The following is a 25,633-nucleotide window of genomic DNA, read 5'->3' on the forward strand; positions in this document are numbered from 1 at the left end:
ACACCATCTTCGCAGCCAGGCATTCACCTCCATGATGCATCTGTCTCTGCCCGGGCCCCTACCTTTGACAGGAAGAATCGAAGAGAATACCACCTGCGCTCCAAACTCCTTCACCTGTACTCCCAAAGCCCTGTAGTCACTCTTGAGCCACTCAGTGTCACACCTCGCAGTATCATTTGTGCCCACATGGATGAGTAGCATGGGGTAGTAGTCAGAGGGCTGGATAATCCTCGACAATGCCTCCGTAACATTTCGGATACAGGCCCCCGGCAGGCAGCATACCACCCGAGATGAAATGTCAGGGCGACAGATGGGCGCCTCCGTCCCCCTCAGCAGAGAGTCTCTGACCACCACTACACTACGTTTCCGATTCGCAGTGGTGGCAGCAGACCTCCCAGCCTTAGGGGTACGAGGCTTCTCCTCCTTTACTGTAGGAGGTGATTCCTTCTCTCCTGTATCAAGAAGAGCATAACGGTTACCTATTACCACGGCGGGAGGGTTCGGAGCAGGGGTGGAGCACTGCCTGCTGCCAGAAGTAACCAGCTGCCAGTGTCCACCCTGAGCCATCTCCTCCTCCACCAGTGGTGTATCAGCAGTCCTGTGTACTGGGACAGCTACCTCAGCTGTGTCCACATGGACACTGTCCAGGAATTGCTCGTGGATTCGGATGCTCCTCAACCTAGCCACCTCCTCCTGTAGCTCTCCCACCTGCTGCCTATGAGATTCCACCAGCAGGCACCTTTCACATTGGATGGTCCCCCCAGCCTGGATATCAGTAAGTGGAAATTGCAAGTTACAGTCTCTGCAAAACCACACCAGGATCTGGGTAGAAGCATCCATGCTCAGGCTACAGGCGCAGGTGGAGGAGACAGAAGCAGTGCTGGCACAGGTGTTGCGAGTCTTCCTAACCATCGTAAGCCTCCCTCTGTCAAACTCCCTCTCAAACTCCCCTGTCTGCAGCCCCCTGTCTGCTGAAAGGGTTGTTTAAGCAAGAAGTTTTGAATGTAGTTAGGTTTATAGGTTTTAAGGGGAATAAAGGGAAACAGACAGAATCAGCAAGGGACCCCCGCTCCCTTCCCGCTCCCCTTCCAAACTCCCTTGCGAAACTCCCTGTTAGCAGCCCCAGATGGTTGGGATAAAGGGTGAAATTAAAACATAGGTTGAAAAGAATAAATGTGAAATGGTTTTTGAAGATGTCAGGATTATGGTGAAAAATCCTGTCAGTGGTTCTGGAGGAGAAAGCAAATTCTTTAAGATTTCTTTACTGTAGGAATGGTGCAAGGTGCAATTTTATTTGTAGATTACCCTCTGCAATTCTTAATTGCATATTTCACTGTTTCTATATCTGCTTCCATCATAATTTATGTTCCCCGTCTGTTACACTGAGTGAACATACAGTTTGCAGAATTTGCAGCCAAGGTGTTATTTCCATGAAACATATGAAGGGCCCCAAACAAAACCTCTCATCATGGTTTTGCAAGTTTTCTTATACATTTCACAGTACTTTCCGGTGTTGCATTTGAGGAAGAAATATAATAGAGGCTCACAAGAAAAGATGCTAGTTTTTCATTTTGTGGTTCTCTTGGCATGACTATACTTCAAGATGTTACAAAATTTCCATTCTTGTTAGGAAGTTATAATTTAGCCATCAGCCATGTGCTCCTGGCTGACACTGGGCATTAAAAAAATATCCCAAAGGTGAATACAAAAAAGAGAAGGAAAGGAAAACAAATCAAGCCATTTCGAAGTTACAACTGAGCCATGGAGGAGTCAGGTAGATTCAGGCCTCCCACCCCAAATATGTCATGCCACATGGTTCTATCTGCTGGTGGTGGTGCTGCTGTATTAATTTGCAGAACAGTCCGTGACTAAATATACTTCTGTTGTTGTATGCTGGGTAGTTGTAGACATGTCGGTCCCAGGATACTAGAGAGGCTTTTGAGCCACACAGAGCTAACCTGAGGAAGAGCTCTGAAGCTTGTCTCTCTCTCCAGCAGAAGTTAGTCCCGTAAAAGATATTACTTCACCCACCTTATCTCTCTATGTATACTTCTGTTAAGCAAGGACAAGGAGGTGGATGTGACATCCACTCCATAGCGGAGGGGCTGTACCAAAAAAAGGCAAAAAGCGCTACAGACCACTTTGTGGAGCATGAGGAGAGAAGGCAGAAAGGGACTGGGAAAGGAGTTAAGCAATATTTTCACAGTATTGCCAAACCTGAGAAATCCAAAATCCTGACGGATGCCACCAAAAAGCACGCATTTGGCTTAAAAATCACAGGAATTTTAAAAACTAAATATGTTGGGGGGGGGTGTTTGACTCTCACTGCTGATTTCTTTACTCTTAGTGGAATTCCCCTTGATGGCGGGGGTGTGAAGTGCTTGTTTTAGGATGAAAGGTCAACCTGAAATGGACACACAATGCCCCCTCTTCCTCATAATGGGAACTCCAATTTCTCACCCCTAATCTTTTTCTTCTCTGCCTCCTTCGCCTCCTCCTAACACTTTCCAGCAATCACCCTCACTCTTGCACCCCTACCCCTAGAAGATGAAGCCTATCCAGCTCCTTTTCCCTGTTTATCTACATGAAGTGTGAAATTCACCCTCCATAGGCAGTTTAGGCACTTTCTGCACTCAGCATAGAGATGTTTTGGGGAACTGTTATGGTGGGATTTTAAAAAGGATTCAGTGACGACCTAACTCTATTGCTATTGAAGTCAACGGGAGTATTGTCACCTTTGACTTCAGTGGAAATAGGGTTAGGTCAACTTTGAGCACCTTAAAAAATCCTCCCCTTTAAGCAAGGTCAATCACAGCGCTGCTGAACTGTGCTTGTAAAAGAAGAGTTAGGCCAATCAGTACGAACAGGGCCGTAACAAACTGAGCCAAATCTATGTTCATTGCTACGCTCTCAGCACGTTCAATTAGTATTTTCCCCCTTTACACTTTTAATGTGCATATTGATAGTTTCTCTGTATTAATTTACACCACACTATACTACACTAAATACAGATTTGAGCCAAAGGTTGGTTTAATATGATATGGTGCACATATAAATTGTACAGATTCTTTGAAATGCAGATTATGGGAGTTCTCTTTTGTTATATTGTTTTATTTTGTTAATGATTTTGTGTTAATGTATTGTGTTTTGGAAAGAATGAGAAATTCTGCACTAACGGTCTATGAAGGAGAGCTGTGTATGTTACCATGTATTCATTTATTTATAAATGAAGACTAAAAAAGAGCACCTGTCTTTTGCTCTAGCGGTGCCTGACAAGGTACAGTGATAAATTAGAGAACTCCTACAATACCCCGTTTGCCAAGCTGTCCCAGCAGCAAAAATAATATTTTACATCCTCCTACCCTGCCAGACTGAAAATCTCACATCCCAGGTGATGTTTGAGATTCAGCCAGAGTTGGTGGAGGTGAAGATGTCTTATGGGTCCCTACCTCTGGCATGGTCTGGTTAGGACACCTCTTGGGATCAGGACGAAGGCCCGATGGTGCCATGTTAGATCCTGAGGTCCCAGGAGACAGTGGCTAGGATTTGTTGTCAGACAGCTGCTTCTTCTGCAGCCTCCAGTTTTCTCCCAAAAATCTCTTTTATTTTTAAGGACCTCAAAAGGGGGAGTGATGGACAGAATAGTCTATCCGCTTATTATTTTTTCCACCAATTAGGCCTAATTTCTGACACCAATTTTGGTTTATTGATGTCCAGTCCCATACTTTACTTGTTTACCAGGCATGAATTTAACACAGTCCTTAAGTTATATCAGTAGGTCTTTTTGTTTGATCTAATTCAGTCTTTCTGTCTTCCTTTTGCACCTTTTATCAGCAACATTTATTGTTATATGTGATTGGAATATTTCATAAATTGTATAGGCCCAGTTATTATAACAACACTACCCCTTACTCAGGGCTGTGTACAAAGTACACAGTCTTCCAATACTGTTTCTGTGTGTGTTTTGTAGATACAAATAATTGTTGAAATTTAAGCAATTTGTCAACAATGGAAATCCAACTGTGAGCACTTTCCACTGGATACCCTGAAGTAAAGTATGCACTAACAATATTTGAAAGAGCCCGGTAGAATGTGATGTACTCAGTAGAACTCTCTTTCAAAGCTTGTAGAGTCTAATCCCATATAATGCATATTTCATGGGAATATATTTTAAAAATAATTCGATCCGTGGATAGCACAAGGGACCTATTGACAGAAATGTTTATGGCCAAGAGTGTACAACTGTTGAAATTTTTTAGACAGAAGATCAATATGTGGGCACAGCTTCAAAAGCCGATAATACTTTCTCTGGTCCCTGAGGAGAGCCGTTACAATTGTTTAGTGCAAGAACTGAAGGAGTATGTCTCTGGTGAGAAAAAGAGAAAATCAGGGTTAGATGCTGTGAGCAGAGATTTTTCAGAGCACAATGAATAACTGGTTCTTTAGATGTGGTTGTACACTTTGTTCTACAAGAGAGAAATTAATTTTATTGGTGTATAAGTATACACCTGCTATCATGTCACAATCACTTCAAATAGTTATGAGTAGTGCTGGTCAGAACTTGGGATTTCCAATTTATCAGAAATTTTGACATTTCAAAATTTGGTTTTGTTCCAAATTGGACTGAAACCAAATTTTTCAAAATTTATCTCAAACTCAAAATTCTGAAAAAATTTTGTTTCGGCAACACTGACCCAGGGTGTTTCTGAAACAAAATGTGCTCCGCAGGACTGGCAACTGCTGACTGAAATTGAAATTCTTGTCAGTTTCACTGGTGCTAAAAGAATGTCAGTTTCAGTCAGTGGCTGCTGGGGCTCCAGGATTTGTGAATCCAAGGTAGGTCTGCAAAAAGTCCAGGAGTTGCAGGCCATGGAAGCCTGTCCAAGGCCTCCAGGTTCCCAGCTCCACACGAGGGAGCCTGGAAGCCCTGAGAGCCTGGCCTCAGGAATCTAGTTCCTGAGAACCCTAGCTACACCCTGATCTTCCACGATTGCCAGGGTCTCTGGTACAGTTAGAACTAGGGTTTTCAGGTTCTCGGCTCTGTGGCACAGTTTGCATTTGACAAACCAGTATTTTCCGACAAAACTTCTTCAGTGGCAAATTTCCCACCAGCTCTAGTTATGAGCCTGGGCAATATCGTTTCAGACTGGGAATTTCTTTTATAATGCTGCCTTCAGAGCGGTATACAAGTAGTAGCAGGAAGATGTTAATAATATTTTGCATATATGTCAGGCCTTTTGTCCAAGGATCACAAAGTCCTTTATAAATGTGGGCATTATTTTACAAAGGGGGAAAGTGATGCACAGGGAGATTATGACTTTCCAAAGACCAACAATGAGTGTGTAGCAGAGTTGTCTATGGAACCTAGAATTTATTATTATTGTTTATTTTATTACAGTGGTGCCTCGGAGTTCCAATCCTGGACCACAATTCCACTATGCTAGACGTTGTACAAATATAGAGCCACAAGACGATCCCTGCCCCAAACATCTGACAATCATCAGTAGCTTGCAACATCCAGTCCCCTGCTCTAACCCATATACCATGTTGCCTCCAAATATATTGATCAAAATTTGCACTCATTATATATAACCTGTTTTACAGACTTTTTTATGTTTTCATTTTGAAAGAAAATCTCAATCACATGCTAAATAGTATTTGGTGATGTGGTGTGTATAAAGTGTTGCATTTCAATCTGTTAGCTACTTTGACAGTCCACACCTAATATAAGGATAAAATACAAGCAAGTAATTGAATCAAAATGTGATGTTCTTTTGGATTTAGCTGTTGTGCGGTACTTGTTTCTCTTTGAGAAAATCTAGAAAAGACCACCCTAGTAAAACACAAAACAGCCCAAATTAATGATGGTGAAATTTTGCCAAGAAACTTGCATCTGGGCAATAAACTTGTTTGGAGTGAATTTGTCCAGCTGTAGTTTATACCCCTGATAAATGAGGTTTATAATGGAATTTCTGAACACTGCAGTACCTCTCATTCTCTCCAGCCAAATGGCAATCTCTTTTATATTTATAATATTTTTTTCTTCAGTTTATATTATCACTCTCTCTAGGGGCACTTTAAAACATACAAAATCCCCAGAGCTACCTACGTTGACAAAATGTTAGCAATGCAAAAAGGAACTCAACATACACATGCTGAAATAAAGCAACGTCCGACCCATTAGGCAAAATCTTGGGAAGTAGATAGGCAATATGCTTGGAAGGTCAGCAAATTTGGGTTTTATCAGATGAGTGGAATTTGCTTCCCCCATGTAATCCACTGGGGATGTCCAACCCCAGACATACAATTCTAAAGACTTAAAATTTGAGCATCCCAGCTGTTCATAACTTTAGCGTAAAATACAAGGAGAAAGGCAATTTCTAAGGTAGCTGGGACATAGACCATAAAGGGCTTTGGGTTCAAAACCAATATCTTGAATTGCACGTGAGAACTGAGTGGAAACTTTATCCAGATGATGGAGCTTGAGAAAGTTTAGTTTATGGCGCTGTTCATTTATATAACTTAGAAAAGTTTTCTGAGATTTAGGTAGAATCCTGGTCCTTATTGAAGTCAGTGAGAGTTTTGCCACTAACTTCAATGAGGCAGGGTTTCATCCTAGGATTTTAGAGAAGGTAGTTTGGGGGGGAAAGGGAGGAAGTGGAGTCAGTTTAGGAATGTGGAAGCTGGAAAAGGTGAGAGCTTTGGGAAGGGAGAAATCAAGACATGGAAAAGGTAAAGAAGTGAAGGGGAATGAAAAGGAGAAATGATTGGGTGGGAGGGAGAAGGGAATTTTCTTCTCTTCCCATTCCTGCCATCTTCCTCCCCCCCTTTTGCCATTACCTCTCCTCTTCTTTTCTGTTCTAGTTATCTATTTCTTCCTGCCCAAGAACTTCTATAGAAGCAGGACCCCTTTCCAACTTGGCTATTTAGCCTGGTGAAATATTGGCAAGTAAGGATGATATGTGTTAATTACTTATTAGAAGAGAGTTAATAGGAGTGATTGTTTCCCTTGGGAGTTATTCTTAAATAGGCTCTCCTTTTAGTGTGTACAAGGCTATTTTGATTATGGAAGAAAAATAAACATAAATATTAAAAACTCAGTCAAACTCTTTAAAGTTCTTTTATTTAGTTTTCATGTGAAGCAAACAGAACAGATCAGTCTGACCCAGGAGACAAAGCTATGTTCTCAAAGCAGTTATTACTGTTAGAAAATTATTCCAAATGTGAGTTTAAAAAAAAACAGTTTTTTTTCCGCCTCATATGGTAGGCATAATTGAATGTTTACTTCTTTTCTGGCATTCCTGAAGAGTGGCTTATGTAGCATGCAGAGTCTGAAAGACACATCCTTGTTTAAGGAGGTAATTTAAACTGGATTGCACTCAGGAGCCTGACGCATCAATTTAAAGGAGTTAGAAGATAATATGAATCGTTCTGATTTTCGTTTTAGATGAAGAGATCAGTTCAGCAGAACTTTGATAAGTTTTCAGCATCAGTTGATTAACATTCCATTCATCTGACCTCATTATGGAATGCTTTTCTAACCCTGTTCCTAGATGCATCTATATTAGACTGGTGACTTTTGCTGTGTTGGCAGTTCCATTATAGGACCCTTTGTCCCCAAACCATAATGGAGTTTTACCCATACCAGAAAACCATTTTTTTAAAACACTAGATTAAAAATGATTTCTTTCTAACATGGGTTAAACATACTTTATCTGATCACTGTGGCCTTCATTTAGAATATGGATCTTAGTCCATACTGACTAGCCAAACATTGTTTAACTCTTGTTTTCAGAAACCATTATAAAACCAGTGCTTATTAACAATTCCTTAGCACATGTAAAATATGGACCCAGGTCCTTGTTTGAGGCATTTCTAACTCAACTGTAGAAATACATATCAGCATGCATGCACAATTTCAGCCTGGAGAGGAGAGCTCTTTCTTTAAATTAAAGAGAATTCTTCTCAAATTCCAATTAACAGTTTTTATTCTCCTCAGTGCTGTGTCTCCATCTGATCTACCCCAGTTGGTGCAGTTCTTCACTGCCTGACACCTGTGTAGTCCTTTACACCAGTGTAAATAGAGTGCAAGATTCTATCATTCTGATTTGACAGCATTTTACATCCACTTTGCATTTGATAGCATTTTACACCCATTACTCAAAAGAAACACAATGGAGAATCAGGCCCTGAGCCTTTAGCTGAAATTGGAGCTTGAATGAGGATGACTGGCAGAGGGTCAATGCACATAAGACTGGGATAATGCTTATACATTCAGGGAGGCAACCAGGAGAAATGGCACAGAAGTGTATCAGCCCTGTTGATTGAGGAAGTGTGTTTGTGATTTATCACTCATGTTCACAATTTGGAGGTTTTATTAAATCTTCACCCCCTACTAGGTAACAGCTGTAGCCAAGACTGTTTTTCCTCATCTATGCTTGGCAAGAAGAATGCATCCTTTTCTTTCTAATTCCTACCTTGCATTTCTCACCTCAAGATTAGAGTACTGTAACATGGGGCTACATTTTAAGCAATGTTTCATGCAGAGAGCTCATTACACTTGTGTTCTGTAGTATTCTCTGGCTGTAGATTAGTTCCTGAGTGGAATTTAAGTCATAATAGTTGGGTCCTGGCTACGAGAAAGTCCACATCTCTACCTGCAGTTTCAGTCAGTAAAGGTGATCAAGCTAACAGTCAATACCAATCTTTAAACGGGAGGAGTGGGGGAGGAATCAGGTCTTTATCAACTCACTCCAGTCCTTAGTCTGCCAGATTTGGATTCATTGATTTACAGCACACACTGTACCCTAGCTGCTTTCCACTCCTGATACTGCTTCAGCCTTAAGATCAGAGTTTAGTTCAGTGGTTCTCACCCTTTTCACCATTGTGGGTCGCACCCAATACTACCTGTATGGCCCTGAGGGGCCGAAGCTCTGTGCTGATTGGGACGCAAGATGAGAACCACTGGTTGAGTTTCTCTCACCTCTCAGTAACTGCCCCTTCTCATAGTTCCAAGACTCAGTTTAGTTGTCTTGAATAAAATAATTCCTTACTGGCAGTTTTACAGAAGTAATAAGGAAACAGTAAAATAAAAGGCAGTGTAGGTATAAAAATAAACATGATTGAGATGCATATGAGAGAATTATCAGAGGGGTAGCCGTGTTAGTCTGGATCTGTAAAAAGCAATAGAGAGTCCTGTGGCACCTTTAACAGATATATTGGAGCATAAGCTTTCATGGGTGAATGCCCACTTCGTCGGATGCATGTAATGGAAATTTCCAGGGGCAGGTATAAATATGCTGGCAAGAATCAGTCTGGAGATAACGAGGTTAGTTCAATCAGGGAGGGTGAGGTCCTCTGCTAGCAGTTGAAGTGTGAACACCAAGGGAGGAGAAACTGCTTCTGTAGTTGGCTAGCCATTCAGTCTTTGTTTAATCCTGATCTGATGGTGTCAAATTTGCAAATGAACTGAAACTCAGCAGTTTCTCTTCGGAGTCTGGTCCTGAAGTTTTTTTGCTGTACGATGGCTACCTTTACATCTGCTATTGTGTGGCCAGGGAGGTTGAAGTGTTCTCCTACAGGTTTTTGTATATTGCCATTCCTGATATCTGACTTGTGTCCATTTATCCTTTTACGTAGTAACTGTCCAGTTTGGCCAATGTACATAGCAGAGGGGCATTGCTGGCACATGATGGCATATATAACATTGGTGGACGTGCAGGTGAATGAGCCGGTGATGTTGTAGCTGATCTGGTTAGGTCCTGTGATGGTGTTGTTGGTGTAGATATGTGGGCAGAGTTGGCATCAAGGATTGTTGCATGGATTGGTTCCTGAGTTAGAGTTGTTATGGTGCGGTGTGTGGTTGCTGGTGAGAATATGCTTAAGGTTGGCAGGTTGTCTGTGGGCGAGGACTGGCCTGCCTCCCAAGGTCTGTGAAAGAGAGGGATCATTGTCCAGGATGGGTTGTAGATCACTGATGATGCGTTGGAAAGGTTTAAGCTGAGGACTGTAGGTGATGGCCAGTGGAGTTCTGTTGGTTTCTTTCTTGGGCTTGTCTTGTAGCAGGAGGCTTCTGGGTACACATCTGGCTCTGTTGATTTGTTTCCTTATTTCCTTGTGCGGGTATACTAGAGTATAGCACCTTCTAGTCCAGCCCAAAGAAGATTAAATTATTTGTAGTTGTTTGGTACAGAAATTGAGTGAGTAGAAAGTGTTAGAGTGGCTGAGCACTGTGATGGTAGTGGGCTAAAGTCTGGAGAATGGTGTTGTAGTGGTCATGTATTTTTCCTTAACTTATGATTTCTTTGGTGTTTCAGTGTCCACATGTTTGTGTTTGAAATACATTTGAGCAATCTTCATTCTAAGTTAACAAAGATTTGTAATGGAGAATGTCTTGGTGGCGTTTGAGTGGTTGTGGGGGGGATTTTTCTTTTAATTTATATAATGTATTTATCTATGAGGACTGAGGACCCAGGATGGGAGACTGACCACGGGGCCGGAAAAAAGGGCTTCTTTAAAACTGTGTATGGGGCAAGGAAACTTTCAGTGATGCGTCTCTGCTGAGTGGTCAAATCTTTTCACATGAAGCATCAAGAGCCTGGCAGCCTGAAAAGCTTTGAGAGCCAGCTGGAGAAAGCTTTAACAGATGTTCAAGCTATCTCCATTGGCCTGTGACATTTTAAACACAGAAGCTATGATTGCTTCACCAGCTCCCCAGTTCCCTTAAACCTGCTGCCTGACCAGATTCACTCGTGAGCCCTCAGCTTGTCTCCATCCCAGTCACTTCCAGCTCCCTCGTCACTTTCTCTTGCCCATTTGCCCCAAGCAGTTAATTTCTTGTCAGTCTAGGTGCTTAGTTTTTATTCAGGTACATTTTATATGTATCAGTTCTGTAGTGATAACTGTTGTACTTGCATGAAATATTTGTTTTTAAAAACGTATATGCTTTGACCCTGATTCAAGCACTTAAGCATGTACTTTAAGCACATTAGCAATCCCGTTCAGCAAGCATTTAAGAATATGCTCTAGTCCTTGTGACTGTACTGGGACTATTCATATGCTTAATGTTAAGCACATGCTTAAATGTTTTGCTGACTAGGGGCCTTATCATTTACAAGTAGAAAACAAGATAGCAGGGAAGGGACACAGCAGGAGGGGTGTGTTCTGAGGGTGCATAGGGATTTGACAAGTTCTGTAGGGTAGCCAGCTGAGGAGAACATTGTTATGTATGCCTCGTAAAATTCATAACGTCTTCAGGAAAGCAGTTTCCCACCTGTGGGCTTCCTAGTGTTCAAGAGATCCAAAAGACAAGTTCTTGGAGCAGGTCCCTGTGGATAGGTGAGCCATTGAAGTGCTGAGCTTGCAAAGTAGTTGCTTGGATGAAGAATGCTTTCTCAGTTGGCTACCATATGCGCATACTGCAGAAGTATGCAATGGGCCCATTCCATGTAAAAAATAAATAACTGACATGAAATCACAATATTCACTGTAAAAATACAGTGTATGACTAATTAATTTGTCAAATAATATTGTTAAACTTTGCTGAATAAACAGAAATGGTTGTTATTTAATTGTTCATAAATCAAAATATGCACATTAGTAACATTTAAAAACAGTCTAGATCAAGACCTGCTGCTAAAATTTACACATCAAAAAACATACACAGTCATCAGTTCCATCAGATTAATCAGATTAATTTGTCACCTTTTTTAGTTCTCTCTGCTCAAATGAGCAGTAGTGAAACAGTTAACATTGTTGGCATTTAAATTGGCATCTTTAGGTTTCAGAGTTAACTCCTCTATTAAGACAAGCAATGGCAGTTCATACCTCTCAGAGCTATTGCCTCAGACAGTCTATTTCTGTTTTTATTATGTATTAATTAGTGCTCTGAGGGTAAATCAGGGCCCCATTGTGCTAGGCACTGTACAATGGTGTAAAATCCTGGCCTTTTTGAAGTCAGTGGAAGTTTTGTTGTTGACTTCAGTATGGCTGGGATTCTATCTGTGGTCCCTGACCAAAAAAGTTTATCATCTAAGGAGGCAAATGACAAGAGAGCAAAGGGATACAGTTCAGGAAGACCATACTTTAACACTGATTTTCCTTTGGTTCATCTTTTCATCACATCCGTAAGGACTTCAAACATAATTATTTGTACATGAATGGTTGGATTCTGGAGCATCCATCTGCTGAGAGAGTAGATTATACAAATTTCTCAGTTTTTAAATACTTATACCTTTTAAACTAATCAACAGTCTTACATGAAAATTCTCCAAAAATTAATTCTACACTAAAAGAATAAGTGCTTTAAATTTGGGGAGGGCACACTATCCTGTTCAAAGCAGAGAAGCTTAAAACCTTATGCGAAGCACAAACCCCAGTGCAACTTTGGGTACGTCTATACTTACCTCCGGGTCCGGCGGTAAGCAATCGATCTTCTGGGATCGATTTATTGCGTCTTGTCTAGATGCGATAAATCGATCCCGGATCGATCCCGGAAGTGCTCGCCGTCAACACCGGTACTCCTGCTCCGCGAGAGGAGTACGCGGAGTCGACGGGGGAGCCTGCCTGCCACGTGTGGACCCACGGTAAGTTTGAACTAAGATACTTCGACTTCAGCTACGTTATTCACGTAGCTGAAGTTGCGTATCTTAGTTCGAAGTGGGGGGTTAGTGTGGACCAGCCCTTTATGGAGTCGCTATTGTGTTTGTTTCAGAGTGGTAGCCGTGTTAGTCTGTATCAGCAAAAAGAATGAGGAATACTTGTGGCACCTTAGAGACTACCAAATTTATTTGGGCATAAGCTTATGTCTTGGTAATTAACACAGTCATCTGTAGTGGGTTCCAAATAACTTAGCAGCAGCCTTAGCTTTCAGTTTCCTTTATTTTTTCAGTATGAGTTTAAAAAAAAAAAAGTCACTTGGTGACATTTACGTCTGCTGTTTATATGATATAAAAATTGGTGTAACCAAACTTGCAAAATCCAACCTTTTTAGTGTGACATATATGCAAAGACTGCTTCTTATCTTGTCTGCTTTCAAAGAACCTGAATGTGTACTTCACTCTGTACCCGAGAACATCCTAAGAAGGATAGAGCAGGGTATTTATAGTTCTAACTCTATGGATCAGGGGTAATCAATTATTTTTTGCCAGGTCCAAATTTCTTGGTCAAGGTATTGTCAAGGTCCAGACTCCAGAGAAAATAATACAAAAACAATAATAATGGTAATAAGTAAATAAAAAGATGTTGCGGTCCGTTCAAAAGTGTCTGGCGCTCCAGATTTGGCCCACGGTCCACCTATTGACGATCCCTGCTATGGATTATTCTTTATAAAATGGATTAACCTCCCACTGCAATGTCTGGAAAGTGCAGTGTGAGCCAGTTGATAACACAGATAAAGCGCACAGGAATCCTGCTGAGGGACTCTGTATTCTAAGTAACATAAGGAGGTTCAGGTTAATTAAATAAATCAAAACAATAATTACACTTCTTTTCTAATTCTTGTTATGTCTGCCTTCAAGAATCCAGGACTATGTGATGTTCCTCTTCTGCTCTAATGGGGACAGTGCACCTCTAGGCGGTAGCAATTGCCCTAATTACAGGAAGGCTCTCATGGGCTCCCTGCTGGAGTTTTCTTCCATGGATGGCAACAGGGATAGAAATCAGGAAACAGAATTCTATAACCAGCTTCCTGTGTGAACTGGGGCACATTTCTTAGGCCAAGGTTTTCAAAAACGGAAGCTTAAATACACATTTAGGCAATTGCTTGATTGTTTAAAAGGGCTGAGCTTCAGTGGGAGCTGTTGGGAACTTAGCACTGTTGAAAATCAGGCAGATGTCTATATGTGGATTTTGGAGTCTAACTTTAGGCTCCGTTTTTTTAAAAACTTACTCTAATATCTTTGTGCCTCAATTTACACTACTGTAAATAATGAGGATAAGAATATTCACCTTCTTGACAGGGGTCTTGTGTCATGAACATCTGCAAAGATCTGAGATATCCTCACCAGGGCCGGCTCTAACTTTTTTGCTGCCCCAAGCAGCAAAAAAAAGCGCTGCCCCCCGAGGCCCCCCGCCCAGCGCCGCACCGCCGGAACCCCCCCCCCCCCCGGACGGCCCCCCCGCCGCCCCCCCCAGGATTGCCCGCCCTTACCAGGTGCCGCCCCAAGCATGTGCTTGGTTGCCTGGTGCCTGGAGCCGGCCCTGATCCTCACATACATAGTGCTATATAAGCACAAAGAATTATTAATTATTATTTAACTGCTACAATAACAGAACCTTGCTTATCTGGGAGTAACAGCTTTCTCCAGGTGCAAAAGCCTCTGCTGATCTAAGAGCTGTCTGGGTAGAGGTGTTGTTATTAACACTGGCGGTGTCCTAAATCCCTTTGTTCTGTAAACAGTTGGTCTGAACTGATCTTACTCTCACCTTGAAAGTGACTGTTTTGATCCTCCCAAATGCTGGTGACAGTGTTAACTCTGCACTGGCCTTACCTATCAGCCCAACTAAAATGCTTTGGATCGTAAACCAATTTTTGTATATATTATACAGCATAATTGAATAAAATATTAAGTGTTTAACCTATAAGCACAATGGAGGAGTAATGTAAAGGAAGGCAATATACACTTCTGCTAACTGTGTTTTCAAAGTCTAACTGCAGCCAGAGAGCCATGTGAGCAAGACTTCCTGGTCACAAGCCTTGCTTACTTTTGAACTCGGTCATGCTTCCTTGATCACATTTGCCACTGACTTTGATGGGATGAGGATCAGGCTTTAGCGCCATCATTGGACAATTACTTGCAGACTTTTTTCCTTTCATACTTCTTTAGCATCTTCCTTGGGAAAGAGATGGGCATTGTATTAGCAATTTTTCATGTGCCACTCTTAAGCCCTTGGATTTTTATCTTTGTTTATTGCAGCTGGTGCTGAGGAGAAAATTGGCTGGGCATTTGGCCTGGGATTAGAGAGGCTGGCCATGATCCTCTATGATATCCCTGACATCCGCCTGTTCTGGAGTGAAGACGAACGCTTCCTGAAACAGTTTAGTGTGCCTCACATTGACCAAAAAGTGCATTTTAAGGTAAGATATATATAATTTTCTGTCTGTAGGAGGGATTGGTCATTATCAAAGAAGAAGGGATGTTATATCAATGATGGAACATTTTTATTGAGCTCTGGATATTCAGAAAATCATCTCTGTTCAGGACAGCACTGAAGCACATGCTTACGTGTTTTTCCAGGATAGGGATGGATTCAAGAACGTGCTTAAGTGATTTCCTGAAGGAGGGTTGTAATTCTGTGTTGCTTTGAATGGAAGCTGCCTCTAAAAATACTGTAATAAATTCCCAAATCCTTGCTTGGTGTTACAGCCATGCTATGTACATTCAAGTCACTGGGAGTTGCTTGGCCAACCCTCCACAAAACAGTTTGGAAATGTGACCTGCTATCTTCAATGTGTATGTGGGTATAGCTTTTAATGATACTTAACAAGCACAAGTTTCCTTTGCCCCAATGTATCAGCAGCATTTTCCTCCAGCCTCTTCTATGGGTGAGTTGCAAGCTGGGGTTTCAGCAGCACTTTTGTAGTAACTCTGCCATCAAAACCATCCTAACGTTTCTGTAGCTGGCAGACTGCCACACTCATTGCAGTAATACAGCAGCTGAACATGAATTGATTGAAAGGCACTGCTGCATTCAGAATATACTTTACCATCAGCAAGGGGAGGGTCAAGTCAACTGGCATCATGCTCCAGTGGAAGAGGTTACCGAAAAGTTAGACTAGCTACTGAAATTTTACCGGGTGTCTCTGTAGGAGAAATTAGATAATAATTGTTGCAGTACTATGTCAAGGTGGGAAGGTGGACTTTAAACACTAGTGTCTTTACTATTCCTCTCACTTAATTTGTGAACCAACGTGGGTTTTTTTGTTGTTTGAAAGTAAATATAATAAAAGAAAAATTACAATAAATCTGAATCAGCTGTTGAAACTGCTCTCACATTTGTACAATCACCTAGCAATGAAGATGCATTGGCATATAAGATTAGGGAAAGGCCGCCACAATTCTCCTGTGAAATACTGTAAAAAGAACCTACACAAGAGCAAACCTAAATATTCCAGTGTGTTCACAAAGATCAAACTCCAGCTGGAGGTTTGAAATACCCAGACATCCATTCAAATTCAGTACGCATACTTACAACTCCAACTTTCCAGGAAGGAGGAGCCAGTCAAAGCAAACCATGAAAATGACGGACAGAACTCAGTCAAAGCTGAAAAGCCTAGTGAAAAAAACAACTTTTTTTTCTTCTCTCTAAATGTTATTGTGGATGTGAGGCTCCAGGTGATGAAATTTATCTTATCTAATCTAATCTATTTTAGAATTTTACACTGTCACCCATCACTGTTGTATCTGAGCACCTTCCATGTCTAATCATTAGGAATAGGAAGTCCCTGTTGGACTTCATGAATCTTTGGTACCCCTCCCTTCACAGGGTCAAAACTCTGCTTGAGGTAGGGTTTTCCTTTGGAGAGGGCAGTTACTAGGAGTTTAGGAATAAAAGGAGTGTTTGAATTGAGTGTGTCACATATGGCTGAAAAGCTTCTCAAAGAGGAAGGCCTTGCAATGTTTCCTAAAGATATAGTTAGACTCTGGATTTGCCTGATTTCTTCTGGTAGCTTGTCACATAGCATTCAGTTTAATTCAGATCAACATCGTGCTTATACAGAAGTTAGAATGATAAAATAATGTTTATTGAGAGTTTTGAATTTCATTACAAGTGTTTTACTTTCCTTGACCAGATTTAACAGCAGCTCTTCTTGTACCATCATTAAATGAAGCTCTTCAAAACATAAAACATAACACTTCTGTGATGCTCAGACTATTCCTTCAAATTTCTCTATGCCAGCACCAAAAAAAAAAAAAAAAGGTTTCTCTCCTCTTGAGACAAATGAAAATTGTCCCTATAGTCACAGTCAAAAGTTGTTCTCCATGTGAAATCATAGAAATTAGGGATCTGAGAGGAATTTGACTGTATTAGGCAAAATTCTGTCCATTTTAAAATACTCCAGTGCCAGGCCGTCTTCCACATCCACTGGCAGACTATTTCACAGTCCAACAGAGTTTAGTACAAACATTTTCCTGCTAGCTTGTGACATTTTTTCTTTGCTCAGTTTCATGCCATTGCTCCCAGTTTTACCACCATGCACCACCTTAAACAATTTTCTCCTCATCTTAGTGCTCTTCTAATACTTGTAAATTGTTATAGTTCTCTAAGTCAGCAGATAGCCAACCTAGAATAACAAAAAATGCATATTTAGTTCTGCCTCTATAAGTGAATCCTCAGACATTCAGTGATTTCTTCTGGGGCAAAACCATCGCAATTTGGCTATCTTAACTGTGTGAATTTCCATACTTTAAAATGTTTGCATTGTTAACTGAATTCCTTAGGCTTCTAATTTCTTGTGTGATTCTAATATATCTGAAAGATAATAAGCAAGCCAACCAAGGACAGAAACCTTAACTTCACCTTGATAGAGTATTTTATGTCAGAATTCCCTTATTTTTTTAAAGTCCTAACTTGGGACGGTGGAGGGGAGAGGGCGTAGAAAGGGGAATTCCTCCCTTCCTGATGTCTGCAATTGGGAAGCCTTATTAATGCACGCATTTAAAGACCCTGCAACCCCTAGGAGGCACCTAGGAGAAGTCTCTACCAGGGTAAGTGTCCCAACTGGCTGGAGTGCATCATGAGGGCTCAATCTCTATAAGCTTTTGGAGGCTTGTGAGACCACAAGGAAACTAGCAGCCCTCCACCCCCACTCAAGCCTTTTTTCAGGGGCCTCCCTAACCCTCAGCTCCCACAAGCCCTAGAGAAGGCTCAGCAGGAGACCCCTAGCCTCCATGTATTGTTAGTTTTAAAAGGTTAGTTGGGCTTCCCGCACCTTTCCTACTGCAAGCCTTAGGAGGCTCACCAGGCACTGAACTTCCCTATGGGCCCAGGTGTGTCTGTTTAGTCTTAGGGCTGGTCTACACTATGAGTTTAATTCGAATTTAGCAGTGTTAAATCGAATGCACCCTGCACCCGTCCACACAACTAAGCCATTTATTTCAAAATAAAGGGCTCTTAAAATCGATTTCTGTACTCCTCCCCGACGAGCGGAGTAGCGCCAAAATCGATATTGTCATTTCGAATTAGGGTTAGTGTGGCCGCAATTCAATGGTATTGGCCTCCGGGAGCTATCCCACAGTGCACCATTGTGACCGCTCTGGACAGCGATCTGAACTCGGATGCACTGGCCAGGTAGACAGGAAAAGCCCCGTGAACATTTGAATTTCATTTCCTGTTTGCCCAGCACAGGAGAGCATAGGTGACCACAGAGAGCTCATCAGCACAGATAACCATGCAGGCCGATAACCGAAAAAGAGCACCAGCATGGACCGTACGGGAGGTACTGGATCTGATCGCTATATGGGGAGAGGATTCAGTGCTAGCAGAACTTCGTTCGAAAAGACGAAATGCCAAAACTTTTGAAAAAATCTCCAAGGGTATGATGGAGAGAGGCCACAATAGGGACTCAGAGCAGTGCTGGACACCGAGAAATTTTATTTTAAAAATTACTAAAAATATTTGTCTTAGAGAAGCAAGAAATGATAGGCCAGCTGTTACTAATTGTTTCTCTTGCTGCCAACTCCGAGGTTTGGCTCCCACCACTGCTTTAGTCGAAGGGGTTCTTTAACGTTCCTTAGGGGACACCACACCATGATTAAGAGCAAGCAAAAACATCACAATTATTAGCCAGTGTTATTTTATTATTAAAGAAAGGAAAAGAGGACGTCAAACAACACGAGTGACTGAACACAAATGATAAGCTGGTTACTTCCATTACAATCTCTTCTGTATGTTTCTCTGTGGAGCTTTTAACAGAGATTATGCCCCACAGAGTGAACACCTCTGAGGAGTGCTTTTCCTTTGGTAAATTAAGATCAAAGTATATTGTTTCCCAAAATTATTGTGACTCCAGTTTTAGTGTCCGATTAGATACTTAAAGGCTGTTTTATGACTGGGTAAAAGAATTTAAGGGCTGGTGAGTCCTGTCTAGTTAATAATAATAAATAAGTTTATAAATGGGCAAAATAAGTAATTTTAACTAAATCCTATGAAATTGAAGGAAATATTTTAAGTCAGTTACTTAGAAGAAGCCATATAAGGAGCTGTCTTCGAGACAGGCCCAGTTACAAATATTAAGAATCTTAAATCCAATTAAATCCCACTATTTCTCTATTTACCAGCGTTTAGCCTGTCTCCTCTCCAGGAATATATGGTCTAATCCAATGGCTCTCCACCTTTCCAGACTACTGTACCCCTTTCAGGAGTCTGATTTGTCTTGTGTACCCCAAGTTTCACGTCTCTTAAAAACTACTTGCTTACAAAATCACACATAAAATTACAAAAGTGTTACAGCATACTATGACTGAAACATTGCTTACTTTCTCATTTTTACCATATACTTATAAAATAAATCAATTGGAAATAAATACTGTATTTACATTTCAGTGTATTGTATATAGAGCAATATAAACAAGTCATTGTCTGAAATTTTAGTTTGTACTGACTTTGCTAGTGCTTTTTATGTTGCCTGTTGTAAAACTAGGCAAATATCTAGATGAGTTGATGTACCCCTTGGAAGACCTCTGCGTACCCCCAGGGGTACGTGTGCCCCAGGTTGAGAACCATTGCTCTAATCACTTGGTGATTAACAAGAGACACTGTTAGTCTTTTAAGTTATAATAGCAATTTCATATTCCAATAGAATCATTGCAAGAATTTTAAATCTAGTGTCTTGGCAAGTGTCTTAGTTAACTTCCTCTCACCAATCCATGTTGAAGTGTTGGGAAGCTATTCCTTGAGTTGGTTTCTTGAGTCTTTTCTGTTTTTCTTATCTGTCTGTATCAGCTTGCTTGTAGAGATGAACAGGATGTGATGAGTTGTAGAGTTCTTGTTGAAGCAGGGTAGCAGAGGGTATGTGTACAGGAGGTGCTCACTTCTGAGGGGTTTTTTATACTCTTTCCTTCCTACTTCCATGAAAGTAAGAAAACACACCTGTTGTTTCAGTCTTATGTAGATTTAAAGTTAGTTGCTGTCCTCCTTTCACTGCTTCATGCCTTCAGAGTTGGCTTGAGTGACACCTTCATCTCCTGAATGTGCCGTCTGAATAACGAATAACAACATTTTTTTAACTTGCCTTTGTTCTTCTTCTGTCAGAAAAGCATCAAATGACTTTTAAAGTTAGTTTTAACTCTTTCTTTTTATTCAGTCAATTTTCAAAGATATTCCTTTAGTTCCATCAGAGTTTAATTGAAGTTGAAATTCTGTTTCAAATGAGTCCAAACCCTCCAGTTCTCTCTGTTAAGGTCAGCTCTCAAAGTAGACTTTTAAAATTAAATTCCTAAAGTGTTATCAGAGAAGGTATTGTCTTTTCTTTTTACCAGTTTTTGGAGAGGTTCTTCTTCACAAGTTTTATGAGGGATTGCTAAAGGATTATCAGGTAACTAGTTTTCCAATTAATATACATATTTCTGTACTTAAATGGCTTCTTATATTAGTAACCAGTTATGACATCAAATGACCTTGCTATATTTGTACATGAAGTATTTCACTATTTACATAGCAATGGTATTAGGAGCTTTGCATTTAATTAATATATTTGCAAGTATGCATTTCAGAAAGGTGTTTGCCATTTCAACATTTAAGAAATAAACAAAAGGTTTTAAATACTTCCAATGACACATGTTTATCCTAGAGGCTTTTTCTGAATACGTTTTTAGAGTAATTATAAAATTTATTTTAATGATGATATTTCTAGATTTCTTTGTATGGGATTACTTATATTTGTTACTTTGATAACACACCCTACATTTTCTAGCCCACAATCAGGTATCTTCCTAAAACATGAATTTTTTATATGGTTTATCTTCTTGAAATGAGTATTACCTTTGTATCAAGCCAATATCTTATAAACAGGAGACTTGTCCCATATCTTTGATAACTCTGATTTGTTTGTTTGCTTTTTTTGACTAAATAGGTTCTAGATTTATAATTTACTGTTTGCAGTCTGATTACAATTTGTAATTGCAGACTCATCTACATTCTATACAAAGCACAATAATTAACATGTATATAAATCTTTCAAAACATAGTATAAAAGAAAATAGCATAGAATGTTAAAGCAAAATAGAAGTTATAAAACTGCATCCCAGAGTTGGTGTAAACACACTTGGAGGTAATAAACATTTTATGGCTATAAAGACATGTTTATCTTCCCTGATATTTGCTTGCCCTTGGGAGATAAGGTAGATGATAATGATACATATATCATAAACCTCAGTAAAGGCACAGGCAAGTTTAGTGACTTAATATTTTAAAAAATATAATTATTTTTATTTCTTAATAATTATTTATTAGGCTAGTTGGCAGCTTCCCTAGCCCTTGCCCCTTGGGCCTTTGGTGGTTCCCCCAGCCTTGTGGTGCTCCTCCCTCCCCGCCTTAGGGCCCTCAGCCCCAAATGATCCAAAATAGGCTCAGCAGGCTTCTCACTAACAAACCAGAATAGGCTTGTTGGCAGGGTAATAAAGTAAAATTTGGTTTTTGGCTACACTTTGTGGGGTTGCTGCTGGATGTCTTTTCAGGGGTCCCTAGCCTATGAGATAAGCACCCTTTTAATTTTTACACAGCCAACTAAATAATTTAAGAAGGAGTTTGTTAAGGAACGAAAATTCCTTTTAGGAATTCTGGTGACTTGGGATGGTCTCTGAGGAGTCTCGTGAGCGGTCAGGATGTGACTCTGAAAGCTCGCTATGAGGTTCTTCTTCGAGTAGCTGTGGTTGCTCTGCATCAGGATGTGCGCGTGCCCATGCACTCTTGATCAGATATTTTCATCAGCAGTGTCTGTGCCCTTGACATCCTGGTGCTCCAGTACAAATGTATACAGGAAGGGGGTCGACCCACCACCACACCAGTTCCTTCTCAACCACCTGCAGCTTGAGATGGATCATTGTGGTGCCTATTAGCTAGCTACACAGCTTGCTACCTTTCTTGCTTAATCCTTTCTTTTCAAATTTCTTATTTTCTGTTATTAAGAACACCTTCCCTTCTTCATTTGTGCATTCTGAGCCTTTATTTTTGTCCCTTAGTCCTTGATCTGCAGCCTTGAGTATGGGTTATGCCCAAGACTTGAACTCCAAACCCTGCCAGACCTGCCATAAGTCTTTTCCCCACAGCAGTGGTCATTCAAGCTGCCTTTGCTGCCTGAGATAGATTCACTCTCCCTCCAAATGTATGATAGGCTCAGGATTTAAAAGCAGATCTAAGAAATTGAGGGATAGATAATAAAACAGAAAACATCATGCCACTATATAAATCCATGGTATGCCCACAACTTGAATACTGCATGCAGTTCTGGTCACCCCATCTCAAAAAGATATACTAGAATTTGAAAAGGTACAGAGAAGGGCAGTGAAAAGGATTAGAGGTATGGAATAGCTTCCAGACAAGGAGAGCTTAAAAAGACTGGGGCCATTCAGCTTAGAAAGAGACAACTATGATAGAGGGCTACACAATCATGAATGATATGGAGAAAATGAATAAGGAAGTGTTATTTACCCCTTCACATAACACAAGAACTAGGGGTTCTCATTGCCGTGGGATGTTGTGAAGGCCAAAAGTATAACTGGGTTAAAAAGAGAATTAGATAAGTCCATGGAGCCTTCAATTCTATTAATTCTATTAGCCAAGATGGTCAGGGATACAGCTCTGCTCCCGGTGTCCCTAAACCTCCAACTGCCAGAAACTGGGACTGAACGACACTTGAAATTGCTCTGTTCTGTTTATTCCCTCTGAAGCATCTGGTATCAGCTACTGTCAGAGACAGGAGACTGGGCTAGATGGACCATTGGTCTGACCCAGTATAGCTGTTCTAAAATTCCTGTTAATGGAGAACCCTCACAGACTTATGGGGTCTGATTCACCCCTCTGTCTCGTGTATCTGGTTGCTCAGAGAGCTCCAGCGACCATCTCTGCTGCAACAGTAAGCAAAAACCCTGGGAGCCCTTCAGAACCATGCAGACTCTCAGAGATGAGAAGACCCCATTCTCCAGAACAGGATAAAAGAAGAGGAAAGTCACAACCTTGTGTCCTGATTTGGGTACCGCTAAGCCTCTCTTCCCTTCCAGTAGAGAGACCACAGCATTGGCTAAGAATACCATGCCACATACTGAGAAGCTGTCAGGTAAACAACCTAAAGCAGCACCAGACTCAGTGCGTTTGAAACATAAGGTCTCCAAAGCCAAGCTGAAATTGTTGTCAGTACTGTCATCTGTAGCCAGATGTGAAGGGTGCATCTTTTCATCAGAACATAAGAATGGCCATACTGCATCAGACCAATGGTCCAACTAACCCAGTATCCTGTCTCCTGCTCCAGGTTCTATGCTGCATCTATTCCCCGCATTCACTCTTATTGGGATCGTCTCTCCCATGTCCTAACTTCCTGGGAGCTCATCACATGGGACAGATGGATCTTGGAGGTGATTTCGACAGGCTATTCCATCCATTGCAGCTTCTTCCCCCCGCCCGTCCCTCTTCAGGAAGCCTTCTCGTGAGGATTTTTTGAGACAGGATGTACAGTAGGGGTGATACAACCTGTTCCACTATACTTAGTTGGGAAAGGGTTCTGTTCCCAGGACTTCCTGATCCAGAAGAAAAATAGAGGGTGGGGACCAATTCTGGACCTTAGGACTTTGAACACCTTTGTCTGCTGTCAGCCATTCAGAATAGTAATCCTAGCAGTGATGATTCTCTCTCTGGATCCAGGAGATGGTTTGTTTCCCTCGACCTTCCGTATCCTTATTTTCATATTGCCATGCACCCCTGGCACAGATGTTTGCTTGTTTTATGGTGGTCAGGGACCACTACTAATATCATGCCCTACCCTTCGGCCTCTCCACTGTCCCAAAGTCCTCTCAGCTGTTGCAGCCCATCTTCACCAGCTGGGAATAATTGTCTTATCTTACCTAGATGATCAGCTCCTGAAAGGTGTCTCATTTCTTGAGGCACCAACTGCAACCAGCAAGACCCTATTTCTATTCCACTCACTGGGCCTCCAGTTCAACACAGAAAAGTTTACCCTCAAACCCACTCAACACACAGACGTCATTGGAGCCACGGTAGACTCCACCACCATCAGAGCATACCTGCCGAATGGCAACATTGCAACAGAGCTTGCAAACCACAGCAAGGGCTTGCCTGCAACTCCTAAGATTTATATGGTAGCTTGTATGTTTGTGACACCATTAGCAAGACTACACTCTCGGTGTCTTCAAGCCTGGCTGATAACTGTCTCTACTCCCAACAACCAGTCTATCCAAGCAAGTATCTGTACCTCAGAGGGGCCTTGATTCTCTAAATTGGAGGAAGGATCCACAAAGGATGTGCATGGAAGTTCCATTCCTGCTGCCTCCTTCCACGAGAACCATCACTACAGATGCCTCCTTGATTGCCTGGAGCGCATACTCCCAAAACGTCACAAATCAGGGCAAATGGACCCCTCCCTATCAACATATTAGAGCTCAGAGTGATTTGTTACATTTGCCAGCACTTCCTACCACACATCTGGGGCCACCCAATCAGAATAATGCTGGACAATAGAGCAGCAGTGTATTATATCAATCAGCAAGGAGGAGCGAAATCTGAGTCCTTAAGCACCAAATCTGTGAAACTATGGAACTGGTGCGTTTCACACAGAATTCAGAGCTTAGCGGTTTATCTGATAGGACTACCAGGGCCAGCCCACAACATTTTGGCACCTGAGGCGGGGAGCTCAAATGACACCCCATGCCCCCTCACTTGGGCCAAAACTTTGAAAGGTCTCAATTCTGCCTTCTTCCTGTTCTACTCCTCTCATGGTACTGCTCTGCTACCTACCCCAATAAAGGAGAACTAACAACTTAAAATGCCTTGTTCAAAAATGTTAAGTAACACTTAACTTTCAAACGCCTGAACAGCAAATGTAACTTTTCTTGTCTGCATAGTAAACACTGGCATTTTTATCCGTTTGAATAATCAAAGTGGTGCTTTCTGTGCCTTCTTGGTTGCAAAGATTTGAACTGCTTCCTGCTGAAGGTCCACAGTCTAGGTCATGATCTGTTGAGATGGTTGCAAGGCCGACCAGCCTCTCCTGTGTCATTGTGGAGCGTAGATGTGTTTTTATTAACTTCAGCTTGGAGACGCTGCGTTCTCCATTGGCAACTCTTTCAGGAAGTGTTAGAAGTATGCGCAGAGCAACAAAAGCATTTGGAAAGAGGGTGGTCATCTTATTTGTGCACATATATTCCAGAACAGCCTTTGGAGTTGATCCTGCTGAAATGTATCTTGAAAGGGCTTTCAGTTCATCACCTAAATCAAAATCACTCGCATCAATATTGCGCATGTCATCATGTGTCAACACTGTCTCTAGTGCCCTGTATTGCTGGTGTAGGTCTTCTTCAGGTATAGTGAGGAGTTTTGGAATATCATACAACATCCCAAATATACTGCTGTGTTCCTTGAGCTGCATGAAACGTTCTTCAACTGACTGTATTGCACAATCTAG

At 41.4% G+C, this 25,633-nt stretch overlaps 1 protein-coding gene across 1 annotated transcript in view; it reads left to right on the forward strand.

Moving 5' to 3' along the window:
- The window catches only part of LOC113407917 (phenylalanine--tRNA ligase, mitochondrial-like), a 301,040-nt gene that overhangs the window by 123,224 nt on the left and 152,183 nt on the right, over positions 1 to 25,633 (forward strand). The window contains exon 5 of the mRNA XM_029913232.1: positions 14,916 to 15,076. Coding sequence (XP_029769092.1) covers positions 14,916 to 15,076 — 161 coding nt within the window. The remainder of the gene's footprint in view (positions 1 to 14,915; positions 15,077 to 25,633) is intronic.

The sequence above is a fragment of the Terrapene carolina genome, unplaced genomic scaffold, assembly GCF_002925995.2.
Source record: "Terrapene carolina triunguis isolate 2854851 unplaced genomic scaffold, T_m_triunguis-2.0 Scaffold56, whole genome shotgun sequence".
In the NCBI taxonomy this organism is placed as follows: domain Eukaryota; kingdom Metazoa; phylum Chordata; order Testudines; family Emydidae; genus Terrapene; species Terrapene triunguis.